The sequence below is a fragment of the Sphaeramia orbicularis genome, chromosome 16, assembly GCF_902148855.1.
Source record: "Sphaeramia orbicularis chromosome 16, fSphaOr1.1, whole genome shotgun sequence".
Lineage (NCBI taxonomy): Eukaryota > Metazoa > Chordata > Actinopteri > Kurtiformes > Apogonidae > Sphaeramia > Sphaeramia orbicularis.
The window spans coordinates 28,884,058-28,899,578 of NC_043972.1; the positions used below are offsets into that span (position 1 = coordinate 28,884,058).

A 15,521-nucleotide genomic window follows, 5' to 3' on the forward strand; every position below is an offset into this window, starting at 1 on the left:
GTGTGTGTGTGTGTGTAGTCATTAGAATGTCTCTAAAACTAGTGGTGGCCTAAGATTTTTTATCCAGTGCTGTATTTAAAGAAACAACCAGGTTTATTCAGCAACATCAGTGCCAAAAACAGATGACTGATGGGTACATTATGGACCTTATGAGAAAACACTTACATTTATGAGCACAATCCAGCAAATCTGCTTGATAGGATAAAATATTAATGGATGGATAAATGAATGTGTGTAGATGTGAATAAAGTCACTGCAGCCGAGGGGAAGCTTCATCACAAGCAACATAAGAACAACTGGAAGCAAACATCCTGTCGGTGTCGGTGTCTTCACTTCCCTTCTTCAAGCTTGATTAGCTCCCCTGTGATTTTCTTGTTGCATGTGCTTGTGCATTCGTTACTGAAAAGAAGAACGTTGACAGTTTGTCTTTTCCTCACTGAGTCTTTAATTTCTTGCTGTGGCTCCCAGATTCTCGTCTTCTGACTTTAGGGGCATAGCGCCTGATGGAGATGACGACAAGATTATATGATTGTTATTTTAGCAACACATCCCACTAAGAAGTCATTCAGGTGCAGAATTATCAAAAAGTTAAAAAAAAATAACTAACAGCATCTGGGTCAGTGGCAAAATGAGCAATTCAGAAGTATTAAAAACCGAACAAATACATTCCTTAGATTTGCTCAAATGTAAATTTACATTTTCACTATTTTTTTTACAAAGCATAACAAAGGCATCCTCCTGAAAATGTCAAAACAGTGTAACTGTAAAAGAATGAGAAATATTAAATATTTTATCCACATACAGACATTACCAAAAGTTTTGGCAGTGACACAAATTGACTCTTTACATTCTTTGCAAAAGTTTTAGAAATGTATAAAATGAACAGAACAGCTCCTCATCGTTCCTCAGAAACATGTGGAAAATAACTAAAAATCCCAAATCATTAAAGCTCGCAAAAACAAATTTGCTTCACTGCCAAAACTTTTGGTCACAACTCTGTGTATGTAAATGTACTTACAGAAATAGTTACTTAAAATGTTTTATTAGGATTACCCCCAAATTTGAAACTTTATGTGTTTTTGTACAGTTGTGCTGGATACGTGCTGAAAACCTATTCTGTCCTAAATAATCTTTGATAACTTATGTAAAAGTTGCCAAAAAAAAAAAAAAAAATTAAAAAAGGAAGTATATTATAAAAGAGATTTCATTATATTTCATTATACTCCATGTTATTTTTTCTATATTGTGTTGTGTTTATCAGGAAAAAAATCCTAGTTACACCATTTGACCAGGGTACCAAAGCTATGTTTACACTGCAGGTAAAAAGTGACCTAAATCTGACTTTTTGTACATTTGTGACCCATATTTGACAGTCTGAAATGCACAAATCCAAGTTTTTTCAAGTCAGACCCAGGCCACGTTCATATGTGTTCCTAAATCAGATATATATCTGATGTTTTTGCAATGTGACTTCAGTCTGAACGGTCATGTCGCATTTCATCTGACTTTTACACCAGTGAAATGAGACAAATGGCAAAATGCCCCGGAGGAGGCAGGACCCGTCAAGATCCATATTTACTTCAATAAACATAGTGTGCTGAGTGTGATGTCACATTGTCTTCTGCACATGCACACACTAGTCTGATGTCAGTCACACTGAAATTTTAATTGAAGCAACCATGAAAAAAAAAAAAAAAAAATCAGATTTCAGCAAAAAAAGAATCTGAATTGAGCATTTAGACCTGTAGTGTGAACATAGCCTTGTACATCTGTGACTTTGTGTATTTTAGTATTTGTGTGGACTTCCTACATGTCTTTCTGTATGTGTTATTGTAATGGAGTTTCCCACCTTCGCTGGTAGAGATAGAGGAGAAAGAGGAGCTCGTCTCTGAAACAGGAGAGCTGATGAGAGGAGGAGAAGGATCCAGACGAGGAGATGAAGGAGGCGAAGGAGCACAGATCTGAGATCAGTGTGTTCATTCCCTGTTTCAGAGCGAAGAGACAATGACACAACTCTTATAATTAAAGATGATTATCAGAATGTTATCATTCAAAATATCACTGGTCAGTAAAAAGTTTCCAGAAAATGTTGGAAAACCAAAAGGCAAACACAAATCATTAGAGGCGTTGTACTCACTCTGTACATCAACACTGTCCCCTGGAGGTGACTCACAGACTTCAACTGAAGAAATAATAGAAGGATGAAAGAAAAATGAGTGTCAGTATTCACATTATTTTACACTATTTACTCATTGGTATTTTGTGGCTGTCGGTGGTTTAGCTGCAGGACAAACCTTATGGTTGATAAAAAGCTGCGGTGCCATGGACAGGAACCCTAAAGCGTAAACTCCTGAAACACAGACAGGAGTCAGAGCACATAAAGAAAGAAGAAATAAAAGACTGGACTGGGATCAATCACATGAATGGACCTGTTTCAGTAAAATAAAGTGAACTCACCGGTCACCAGGCTGTTGATCATCCAGGAATAATAACTGTCAACACAACAGCACTTACTTTAATACAAAAACATCTAGATAGATAGATAGATAGATAGATAGATAGATAGATAGATAGATAGATAGATAGATAATCAATACCAATATGACAATGCTGTGTTACATATTTAATTTTCTTTCTAAATTCAGCTTCTTTAAAATCTAACAGATGTATTTGTGCATTAATGTGATCATCCTGTCCTTCCAGGTGTGAACCACTGTGAGAGGAAAGTGTCCCGCTGCAACGACCTCAAGAACCTGACCCTGGATGACCTCCTGCAGCTCATTTTAGTTCAGGGGCCACATTCAGCCTAATATGATACAAAGTGGGCCAGACCACTAAAATAATATGAACAATGAGATAAGAACTTTTGAGTGAAAAAAGTAAATTCCATAACGTACATGTTTACGTCTGCGAATTGTACTTGAACATAACCTGAACAAATATTAACAACCTGAAAATTCATTAGTAAAATAAGTGCAATGTTAGCAATATTACACCTTAGTTTATCATTTATACATGTGAATCACAACTTAAAGATCACAGTGGATCTACAAATACACAAAACACTAAATAACAGGCAGAATATTATTAAAATTCCACATACTTCTCTTAAGACATTTCAGATATTCAAATTTTTTGTAAAAGGGTAGTCTGTAAATGTAAACATTTTTGTGTAATTTTACTTTTTTTTTTACACTAAAACAAAGAGACAAATGTACAGTTTTCATTATTTCTAGGTTATTATGATTAGGGCTTAGTATTGGCAAGAATCTTCCAATACGATACAAATCACAATACTAGGATCACAATACAATACATCACGATATATCATGATACTGTTAAAAAGGCAATTTTTTGTTTGTTTGTTCATATTCTATTAGTTCATAACTAACATCATATCATTATTTTTGTGCAATCCCAACAAAGGAACTAACATCTGCCTCTCAGACAGTAAAAAGTGCTTTTAGGATGATTCAAATAACCATTATTTAATAAAACAGTGTTAAATAATAAGAAATAAGATATAAATAATAAAGAAAAACAAAAAAGGAACCCCCGCCATATCTACATTTGAATAAATACTTAAAAATATCAATACAGTACTTTTTAATATCAATACAGTATTGTGAAATGAAATATCATGATATATTGCAGAACCGATATTTTCTAACACCCCTAATTCTGGTAGTATTTTACTGGTCTGATCCATTTTAGATGAACTAACCTAAAATGATTTTAACATCCTTGATTGTTAATATCTTAGCGTAATTTTTGCATTTCACAAATTCATCCCAGGGGCCGGACTGAACCCTTTGGCGGGCCGGATTTGGCCCCCGGGCCGCATGTTTAACACCTGTGATTTAAACAAAACACATTAAAACAGCATTCAGGTGCAATCATTGCAAAAAGGAGGAGGGGTGCAGGTAAAAACAGCAAAGTGTTCATTTTAGATTATTCAGTATAGTTATTGTGGAGGGAATGAAGGATTTTTTATAGATGTTCTTCCGGGCCAGTGGAACTTTATAGCGTTTGCCTGATGGCAGCAGTGGGAAGCAGTGGTGGAGGGGATGGGAGGGGTCTTCTGTGATCAGGGTGGCCTTCCTGGTTACAGACTGGCTGTACAGTACTGAGAGGGGGGCTTGTGGTTCTCCAATGATTTTGCTGGCCTGGTTAACTGTATTGTATTGTATCTATATTGTAAATACCACAGTACATGTGTAACATACTGTATATCTATTTACACTGACCTGTTGCCAATCAACATAATTCATTACTGTTTATTCTTGGTGTCACTTACTTTTCCAGCCTTTTCTGCCCCCCCGTCCCAACTTTTCCGAGACGTGTTGTTACCATCAAATTCAAACTTACAGATTATTTTCTTACAATGGTGCATTTTCATCATTCTATATTCTAACACAAACAAAAAATGTGTTTATGAGATTTGTGATTCATTCCATTCTGTTTTTATTTTTTAACTTTTTTGAAATTGTATTGTATTTTTAGTGAACAGTGTTTTGTTTGCAGTGTGTTTGGTTTTATTTGAGGATGTCTTGTTTGCTGCTCACCAGCTAAAGGTTTTTGTTTTGTGATTTAACTGATGTTCATTCACAGATAGTTCAATAACTTTATAACAGTTCCGTTATTTTCAAGAATGAAAATTTCTTCATTGTGATGATGCATTTTTTATTTGTTTGGTTTTGTTGTAGTTTTATCTTTACAGCCTTATCTTGTAAAATATATCAAGTCGTGTGATAACACTTGTTTGAACAAATGCTTCCGGAATAAAAGTTTGCTTCATTTGGGTCATTAATAAATAGAAATTAAGTCAAAAGTGCAGGTTGGTTATAGTTTTCACAATACAATCTTGGCTCAAAATGTGAATTTCTATGTATTACTAAGAATGGGTATTGCTACTTTTACTTCAAACACACATTCCTTCTAGTGTAAAATGTATAAATCTATCATATAAATGTACATAAACCTATATAGCTTATATATTACAGTAACACTTAATTATATGTCTTGAAAACATGAGCCAACCAACACTTTTGTCATTTATTAAGTAAGATTTACCTCTGAAGCAGATAATTTCCAAACAATTTGAGAATAATGTATGAAAGATAATAAAATTCCATAGACAGATTGAACAGCAAAGTATATTTATCATGCCACCAGAGATGAGTATAAACGTGAACAGAAAGTCAAATATAATGTGATGATCTCACCTCTTCTGGCGTAAATAGGCCAGTGAGAAAATAGCTCCACTGATACACAAAGGATAGACCAAGTAGGACAAGTATCTGGAAGCCTGAAGAGAAAATCATTCAAATTACACCAAGATACGACAAAGACAGAAACAAAATGGAGCAGATTCCAACAGAAAAACGCTCGTACCTGTGAATCGTACTCCACTGTTTTTCTTTCCTCTTCATCTAGTTTGTTGACCTGATCAGAACCACAGACACCGATGTAGATTAAAGAGAAACTGTTGAAAAGCACCTGTCTTTCAGTTAATCTGAGGTCATATTCTATGCATCGTACTCACATGGAGTTTGGAGCTTTTCCACTGCAGCTGGATTTTATAGACTTTAAACACCTTCCAGACCTGACAGGATGACAGACCACAATGTAGAACCAACCAACAACCACTAGGTGACACTTTCACCCTCTGCACTGCAAATAAGAAAGTCCAATAGAGACTATTCCTTTATGTACCTCTACACATGCTCCCAACCCGACAGGAAGTAGCACCAGCAGACTCGTCTCCTCCAGCAGATGGAGGAAAATCAGCAGCGTACCCAGACTTCGCCACAGAACTAGACACAAAAAGGAAGACGCAAAGCAGTTCAGATCCAAAGCATATGAAGATTATCCAGCACGGACATAATCTGGTGCGTCATAGCAGAGTATTTAAATTTTTTTTTTTTTTTTGTGCAAAATTCCACATGTTAACCAAAAAACATTATAACAAAACCAGCAAAACATTATACAGAACTGTATAGCATATCTACGTTTCCTGTTGCCTGCTTGTAGGATGAATCAAATACAGGGAAGTGTGCAATATAGGGCAATGGTGGAATGGAATACACTGCCACGTGTTTTTATTTCAGAAATTCAAGCTGTTAGTTTTTTCTAAAAGGTTAAGAATTTTCATATTTATCCAAGAATAACTGTCTGAGCTATAGCACATCCTATAGTGACATCATCTACATGGTTTGTTTTTCTTCTTCTGTTTGTTGTGGAGCTGTTTTTTCTTTCTGTTTTTTGGGTTTATTTTATGTCGATGGCTACTGCCATAGTAATGTGGCACAAAATATTGGTTTGTCTATTGCCACAGACCAATCAAATGTTAGCATTTGTACTAGAGCCAGTCATGGATACTGTTACATGAACTCATTATCCTCTTCTTGCCACAGTACTGTGGTGATATATGTGGTATACTTCACTGCAATCTTTTGTGCATTTTGCTACCACAGTACTGTGGCAACTGATGGAAGAAATGACAAATTAGTGATAGTATAGCATAGGAATTATTGTTCCAAATACTCTACATGTTGTTTTATGGCGTTCTTTGCTCTAGAGGCTGGAGAAGGTAGACAGAGCTTCATGTTAGATAGATGTGGTTGTGTGCAGCGTGACTTCTCAGTTGTGTTTGAAAATTTTTACAAAAAAAAAAAAAAAAATTTTTAAAAACTACTCCAACCAAGAATTGAACCTAGGTTTTCTGCATTGTCAGCTGATTCAATACCGAGTGAGCTAAACATCCACTGTATCTCCAATTGACCTATTCGCCTTATGATTGCCTTGGTACTTTTTGGGATGTACATGATGGTCTAGACATGATATAACAAGGGCGCTAATTGGCTCTGTGGTAATAGACAAACTGGTATTTCGTGCCACAGTACTGTGTCAATAGCCACTTATTTATTTATTTATTCTTTTTTTCTGCGCTTGTTGTTACTATGATTGCTATTGTAATTGTTTTGCATTATGTGCTTGTTGTTGAATTTTGTTTTTTGTGTTGTTGTGTTGAGTATATGTACATCCTGTTTGTTGAGCGAGTTGTGGGAAATTGTGGTGCTTTGTTTTTATGTTGTTAATGACCCCAGGAACAGTAGCTGCGGTGGTGTGCAGCAACTATAGGGGATCAAAACTAATAAAACTAGCAAAATTACACAAGTCCTGTAAAACTCATCAAAAAATAATATTTGCTTCAGCACAGCTCACAAACTACACAAAACTGATAGTGAAAAAAACAAAATATAAACACTGAACTGCAGTGTTATCAAAGTTTGGAACTTTTTTACACATGTATGAAACACACATGCACAAAGGTATCAAAAGCATGGATGTGTATTCCAAACATAACAGACACGATCATTGCGAATAGAAATGTTAGTTCTTACACACTTCATACAATAAAACAAAAATATTAAGCTAAATTTGTCTCTGTGGGTCTAGCTGTAAGACACTTGGGGATATTGTGTTTTCTGCGTAATTATAAAAATTTATAAACTTCAAAAAGAAATGAGTTACACTGGCCCTACCAACATTAAATAGAAGTGAGCAAAATAAGGTCTAAACCAAGAAAATGAATAAAAACTAATCAAATAATCACAAAAGTGGACAAAAATGCCAAAAAATATTCCTGAAAGTGATCAAAAATAAAACCAAATAATGATCAAAATCATCAATACAATGAAAAAAAAAAAAATCTAAATAATTGATGAAATGAACACAAATTAACAAAATCATGAATAAAATGAACAAAATAATCCAAAAATGAACCAAGCAATCATCAAAATGAACACATGAAAACCCATGTGCTAAAAACAAGAAAACTTCACTAAATGTCACCTTTTTGCATCCACATCATATATGGTATGTGTAAAACAAGTGGGTTGTATTGATACTTTTGTAAAAATTGTATTATAAAATGGTAAATTTAGTAGCTGTATTTTTAGCTGTAATTATTAATAGTTGGAGAGACAGAACAAGAAGAATCCCTGTAAGTCTTAAAACATTCAGAAAAAAAAAGAAAAATCAGTGAAGCTTTTCTTACCTGACTTTCTGGACATTCCTGCCATGTTCTTCTTTTTTCTCCATGAGCTGATGTCATTTTTAAGAGCCAGAAATTCACAAATGAGCTACAAAACAATCATAAAGTCATCTGTTATACCCGCTGCTTGCTTTAATTCATTGTAACAGAGGCTTTGTTGCTATAGTAGAGGGCGGTGTGTGTTTGTGAATCTTACTTGCAGAGCTGTGATGACTGCAGTCAGTACTAACAGGTAGAGGTTGGAATCCGCTAGTGTTTCTTTAATTTCATCTATGTTCTCCTCTGTGAAGCCTGGAAAGACACACAGGAATAACAAATCAGATATGGGTCAAAACACAGTATTTGAAATCTCTCTGACGGGACATTTAAAAGACAATTTGACAGATTATTGTTGCCAAACAACCTACATTTTTCCTTTTTTTTTTTTTTTTAATATATATATAAACTTATTGTTAAACTTGTTATTTTTATTTGGTTTTGCTCATCCAAATATATAAGATATTTTACATACATTGACATATAATCACACATCCCCATATGGCACACATAAAAAAAAAAAAAAAAAAAATCTATATCTACAGTAGATATTAATTACAATTAATCACAAATGAAACATGAAAGACAATAAATAAATAAATAAATAAATAAAATATACATATACATATATACATACATATAAATAACATACATGTATACAACCACTTCTGAATGCTTATTGCATTAAAAGCTTAATCATGGGACTCCATCTCTTTGTAAATATCTCTCCCTGAATTCTAAGTACATGTGTAATTTGCTCCATCTGATAGATTTCCCTCACTTTCTCAATCCAAATGTTATATGTTGGAGGTTCAGGTTTCAACCACTTGATAGTGATGCATTTAATGGCTGCTGTTAGTAAAATTCGCAAGAGGTATTTTTAGTTATTTCCCTCTAAAGTTTCTGGGATTACACCTAAAATAGCAAACTTTAAATCTTTAGAAAATATTTGGTTGAAAACTGTGTTCACAACAACAAATATATCATCCCAGAAAGGTCTGATCTTAGGACACGTCCAGAATATATGGGTATGGTTCTACATTTTTACTTTTAAATTCATTTTTGCTTTAGTTGGACTATAAGGGATTATCCAAAACAAGGAGCTACTTTATATTGAAATAAACGATGGAATGGCAATCAATTAAAGTTCGCTCTCTGATGGGACATTACTGTGTTTTGACCCATATCTGTGTTTTATTCACATGTCACAATGATGGCAGAAATGTGGATGGGGATGATTAGAGGATTAGTTTAGATTATAGGAAGTGGTGTTTGTTAAATGAACTTTGTCCTGTTCACATTCAATACAGCTCTAGTTTGGAGAAATAGACAGTAGTACCAATATCAGTGGCAAAAAGTGATCAACGGATAGGTAAACTATTAATAACTTGTATCTAACTCACCAAACTGTCGAAGTGAATACACCACATCCTGTAAATGGATCCAAAACCTGAATCTCCTCAGAGAGATTCCTTCATAGGACACAGTCAGAGGGAGGTAATCAGTGTCTATGCTGATCTCCTGCAGAGACATAAATGTTTGTGAAATCTGAAAACAGGTAATAGGCATTTTTAAATGGACATGCATGTATGTTCAGTGTCTCACCATGAGGTCTTTGACTCTGAAGCTGAGTTCATTAACCAGTAGAAGAGGAAGGTACATCATCTGTTTGCCTTCCTGAGACCTACCAGAAAGGAAATTAAACAGACACAGTGGCTCAAAGCAGATTCTATATTAACAGTCTAATGGAAACAACGGGATTTAATATCATATAAAATTGCACAAAATGGCCTTTAAGAGATGAGACAACCATCCACTCACAAGGACCATTCACACAAAGCACCAACAAACTAAAGGGATATCAGGTAAAATGAGAATGACCCCGTGTTGTAATTAATACAACCATACTGTTTAGTACAGCAAAAAAAAGATATACATGTCAAGATAAATATTACATGAGACAAGTCATTTTTGATCCCATTGACCCCACTCAGGCTGTATGATATTTGTCAATTTAAAAGAAAATGTTGTCAAGAAGTGTGTTTTGTCCGAGTGTTGAACATGACCAGATGTGTAGTAGTTTCACCTTTAACCCATAAAGACCCAGTGCTACTTTTGAACCAGTTCCCAAATGAATTTTTTTTTTATAGCTAGCCTGTCTTAAGTAATTTAACACCATTTGTTATAATATTATCCGCTGTGTTTTGCATTTTACCAGTATAAATCAGGTATTTTCCTGTATTTAATTTACTGATCATGCAGATGTTCCTAAACGCTCAGGTTAAAATTGAGAGTTGTTATATCAGAAACAAACAAAACTGAAGAAAAAGTGACTTTTTCTGTAAAATATATTATTAACTGAACATAAAACAAGCGTGTCCATTCACTGTCATTGACCCAACTCCATGGGTCTCACTGGTGAATCAATGTTGTAGAAGATGATGGAGTTTCCACATTCACTACAGAGCCTCTCAATGTCTAAATGGATCATATCTGATGAACATGAAAAGATGAATAACTGCATTTTAAACCAATTATTTACATGTATTGATAAATTTAGTGGATCAACAGGTATTAAACATTTTACATGACTAGATAGTTTTAGTCGACAGTGGATGTTTGGGTCTTTATGGGTTCATATTTTTTTACAGTGAAATGTGTTGAGGTAACAGCTCTTTTGTTGTTGGTGGATCATGTGATAAGAGAGATGCAGTTCACTGAGTCATTTCACATACTTTACTACCATCATAAAAACCTGCGATGTTAGATTATCTTGTAAATTGACAAAAATATATGATGACATTATTCTAACAGGATCAAATAATTATTCATCCCATGGAGCACATTGGAAGGAGCTGGAATTTGCCTTCTCCTGCACGCTTTTAGTATAATTACTACCCACAATCCTTAGTGTGTGAAGCATGTGAAGTTAGTGTAGCATGCAGACTTCATATATCAGTACCTTCTCTGTAAGTTCAGCTGCAGCACATACTGAATAAAAAAAATGCAATTTGTAGCAGTCTTACACTCTCATGTAGCGCCGCACATCACTGGGAAGCCCCGCCTTGTTGAAGGTGAAGGCCTCTGACATCACTGTGATTGACAGGTGGGGTCTCCAGTGGGATATAGGCCTGTCTGGTCGGGTCGGGACCTTCTGATGGAGCCACAAAAATTTCTTTCAGTGTTTTTCAAATCATTACAGCATAGTTTACATGTTATCTTGTGTCTGACTTGTAATAATAATAATAAATAGATTGTGCTGCAAAGACACCTTCTCAATAGTGCCACATCAGCAAACATTGTATGTCAAACATCAGCTTTGAGGGAGTATAAACTACATTTTACCTTGTTGGAGTTTCTCTGTCCCTCAGTGTGTCTGGGAGGGATGTATGTGGTGAGCTGAGCTGCGTAGTGGACTTCTCTGCTGTCGTCCAGAGGTGAAACACCAGCTTTGTGCATGTACACCACCGCATACAGACTGCCATTAGAGCGAGTCTCCTCTGGAATATAGACTTTCACCTGTCTACAAAAACACAGAAAGAGCTACCACTCATGAAACCAGTGATGGAAGAAGAATCCTTGGCTGTGAAAGTACCAATCATCAGAATGCATCAGCATTGGTCATCAGCCAAAGTGTCATTTTAAATATCATCTTTATCATATCTGCAATCAGTGCATCCATAATTCTTATGTCAAATGATCACACCCACCTTTCAAATGTGGAGTATGGATCAAATGGATCTATTTTTAGAGCAAGGTTGAGTTGGCTGTTATCTGGCACGAAGCAGGTGAACACACTCATCTGGGAGACACAAACACATGACTGTAAGCAATATCTAATTTACACAATCTGTGCATTCTGTTAAAAATACATTAGAAGCAAAATAAATTATTAAAGTGAGAGACAGTATTTTATTTTACACAGGCAATATATTCCATTATTAATGATAGACAGAGAAAGGGTTATTACACACACACACACACACACACACACACGTTCTGTGAGGATTATACATCAAATACCACCAGGACTAATATTAACCTTTGTATGGAGTTTTCATTATTTATCAAAAGAAAAATAATATGATTGTACGTAATGTATATAATGATATGATGAACATTTATACACATTTTCAATGACCATACACTGTACAAACCCCCTACACATTTATATTACACACAGGATGTTTGATTCCACTGGGCCCGTGGCTAATAAAAGTGTGTGTGTGTGTGTGTGTGTGTGTGTGTTTTGTGTTTCTGCACCTGCCATTCCAGCACAAAGTTGCACAACTGTCGCACATTCCAGCACATTTCACCCTCTGACTTGTGGAAACTCATCTTTATGTGCTCATACTCTATCCCAGCTGTAAAGTGGGGGCAGGACACAATAAATATATCTTTGCCAATGTATTTCTCTATCACAGCAGATTATGATGGACAAAAAATTCTCTGCACAGAGGACCTTACAATTGACTTTGGAAGAGAGAAGCATGATAATGATGTAGAGGAAGAGGCTTTGGAGTACAAGGATCACATTTCTGAAAGTTAAGAGTCTGATGGCGACTTTGAACAAGAGGATGAGTCTGAGCATTTAGCTAGTTCCAAAGCAAAAATGAGTCAGAGGACCAGCCTGTCAGCAGCTAGGAAGTTATGAAATATGGATGACAAAAAATGTCCAAGTGTGTCAATGTGATGAGGATGCAACCAGGGACAACACAAAGGGCAGTTACTCATGTGCAGGACATCAGGCTTTTAATCCTAAATTCCATCTGGAAAATTAGTCTGGAGAGCAATACTTTAGGAGTAAGGTGTATTTTTGGCAAGAGACATTTACTTTATATTAAAAAACAAACAAAAATCGAGTAGTACTTTAATTCATAAGTGTGATCTAAAAAAGGTGTAGTGCACATATTAACCATATCGATAGGCAAAGAACCAAACCTCCTATCTGAAAAATGCACTGTTTGAGAAATTTTTAAGTATCTTGTTTTTTCATGCACAAAGTGCTGTGTAAAAAGTAATATAGCCCAACAACAATGCATTATTCATTGGGTTTCATTATCAGTATCATTCTGCAAGAAAACAGGCAGTTTTGTTTAATTTAGTACATTTTTCAGATAGGAGGTTTTGTTTTTTGGCCATGGATATGTGCTGTTTATTTTGCCTGTAACAGGCATAAAATAAACATCTGCTGTTTGATTGTGTTGGGCCGCCCAGCTTTACCAGGTGAAGTCAGTTTCCCCTGCACACAAAGTTAAAGTCAAGTTAAATATGTAATGATTGGAATGTATGCTAAAGGTTCAGTACGTTTATTCATCATTAGCCAAAACTGAAGCATTTAGATATGTAAAACTGGTATGTTTGAATTTAGAAGGTCACTGTTTAAGGGGCTTAAGTTTCAGTGACAGTGTGATCAATATCATAGCAATAAGCCTGAACAGTGAAAGCAAGTTACATCCTTACTGTCAAAGTGGAAAAATAATAAATACAGGGAGAACAAGAAAAGCACTCGGAGGGCGCAGACCTCCGCCAAGACAGATCTGTCACCCCCCCATCACCACCAAAATTTTATCATTTCTTCCTTGTGCCAGTATCAACATTTCCTGAAAATTTCATGAAAATCCGTTCATAACTTTTTGAGTTATCCTGCTAACAAACAAACACGCAAACAAACACGCAAATACACAAAGCAAAGTGATCACAATACCTCCAGGCAGAGGTAAAAATAGTTTAAAAGTGTTACTGACTCCATTTATACATATGTGGAGATTCCATGTACCACACTGAGGACATTCCCGTGCCACTCTGACAAGACCTCCTGCTAGCCCATGTCAAATTTTCTAGATCCGCCACTGGTTGAATTAAAAACCCAACAAGTGGTGCCAGGCACAACAACCCCCGCCTCTCACATGTATTGTAGCTTTTTTTGGCATCAACCCAGCTGATGTCATCATGTCCATGCATGTGGTGATGTCAGTATATCAACTGGCTCTATATATGTGCCAAGTTTGAAGTAAATTGAAACAAAATTGATGTTTGTATAGACATTTGAAATTGTGCCCAGTATAAGTAAATGGGGGGAAAAAAAGATTTTAAAAATTCATTAAAAATGTGAATTTTGACCTACTTTTCCCAAAATGCAATGACATCTATTCTGGGTCACTGGCAATTTATAAACCCAATTTAGTATGGATTCAACCAATAGTTTTGCTGCTACAGATATTTAAAATTTCGCCCATCATAGGTAAATGGAGGAAAAAAGATTTTAAAAATTCATGAAAAAAAATGAACTTTGACCTACTTTTCCCAAAATGCAATGACATCTATTCTGAGTCACTGGCAATTTATAAACCCAATTTGGAGTGAATTCAACCCATAGTTTTTCTCCTAAAGTGTTAACAAACAAACAAACAAACAAACAAACAAACAAACAAACAAAAACAATACCCCTTGCCTCTCCTTCGGGGGGCGGGGTAAAAATGCAGATCCATGAAAACTGGTTGAATAATAGCAATATGAGGACTATACAAGGGTTAAACTGCAGTGGGTCATATTAATATCCTGCTGAAAAAGGCGGATTAGTCCTTTTAAGCCTTTTGTTGTTTATGTGCAAGTGTTGATCTGATAGTATAGAGTCTGGAGTGAGACATAAGCGTCAAAGGCGTGTGCTGACCTGTAGTCTGGGTCTGGCTGCCAGGTAAGATGTGATGCAGTGCTCTCCTCCATCGCAGGGTTTGGTGTTGAGGAAGCCGTAGAGGAGCCAGGCGGTGTGGAGCATGTAAACCACAAACACCCCGAGCAGGAGCTTAGCGATGGAGCTCTTCTTACCGCTGCCGTCCGCCGGTTTGGAATAACACGATGGAAACATAGCGGATACTAATGGGCACAAAAACAAATTAAAAGATTCTTTTGGTGGCTTTTGTCAGACTGAAGATGTTCCTCCAGAGCGTCAACACACAATAAAGTCACGCTTCCTCTTCCCGACAGCATCCTTCCGGTGATCCGCATCCAGAAGGGGGATGCTGATGCTGATGCTGATGCTGACATATCCACTTTGCCTTTACATTGTATTTACCAACATCTGTCCTATATTTTGTAACTGTCTTGCATTAATTGATTTCATACATAAATAAATAGGAGACTCAATTAGGCTACTGCTTGGAAATAGGCCTGTATAAGTATTCCTTTATTTTCCCCCACACATTGGTTTTTATATCAAGGTTTAACTCCCTCCTACCAAGTTAGATGTCAGCCAAAGCTATCATTTGCACAGTGGAGTATAAATAAATCCATACCTTTATTTCTATTATTATTATCATGAATATAAATTGACTTTTAACATCATGTTTTACAGGGAGTTTTTTCTTAACATTTCAAGAAAAAGGAAAAAATAGGCATATGACGATATTAAAGTCTTTTGTTCGTT

General features: G+C 35.7%; 1 protein-coding gene across 2 annotated transcripts; it reads right to left on the reverse strand.

Annotated features, from left to right (window-relative positions):
• Nucleotides 1-7: 7 nt before the first annotated feature.
• LOC115434973 (cleft lip and palate transmembrane protein 1-like protein) lies at nt 8-15,090 on the reverse strand. 2 transcript variants are annotated; one of them, XM_030157133.1, is made up of 17 exons: nt 14,769-15,090; nt 11,806-11,897; nt 11,441-11,618; nt 11,122-11,246; nt 9,701-9,779; nt 9,499-9,616; nt 8,256-8,350; nt 8,063-8,147; nt 5,716-5,816; nt 5,546-5,605; nt 5,395-5,445; nt 5,226-5,308; nt 2,458-2,492; nt 2,295-2,350; nt 2,138-2,182; nt 1,850-1,983; nt 8-500 (listed from the first exon to the last, which is right to left on the reverse strand). In XM_030157133.1, the coding sequence occupies exons 1-17, from the start codon at nt 14,961-14,963 to the stop codon at nt 434-436; spliced, it is 1,599 nt and encodes a 532-aa protein (XP_030012993.1). In that variant the 5' UTR covers nt 14,964-15,090; the 3' UTR covers nt 8-433. The 2 variants fall into 2 exon arrangements, with proteins under 2 accessions (XP_030012993.1, XP_030012992.1); XM_030157132.1 differs by having other exon boundaries at nt 11,122-11,249.
• Between the last annotated feature and the right edge of the window lie 431 nt (nt 15,091-15,521).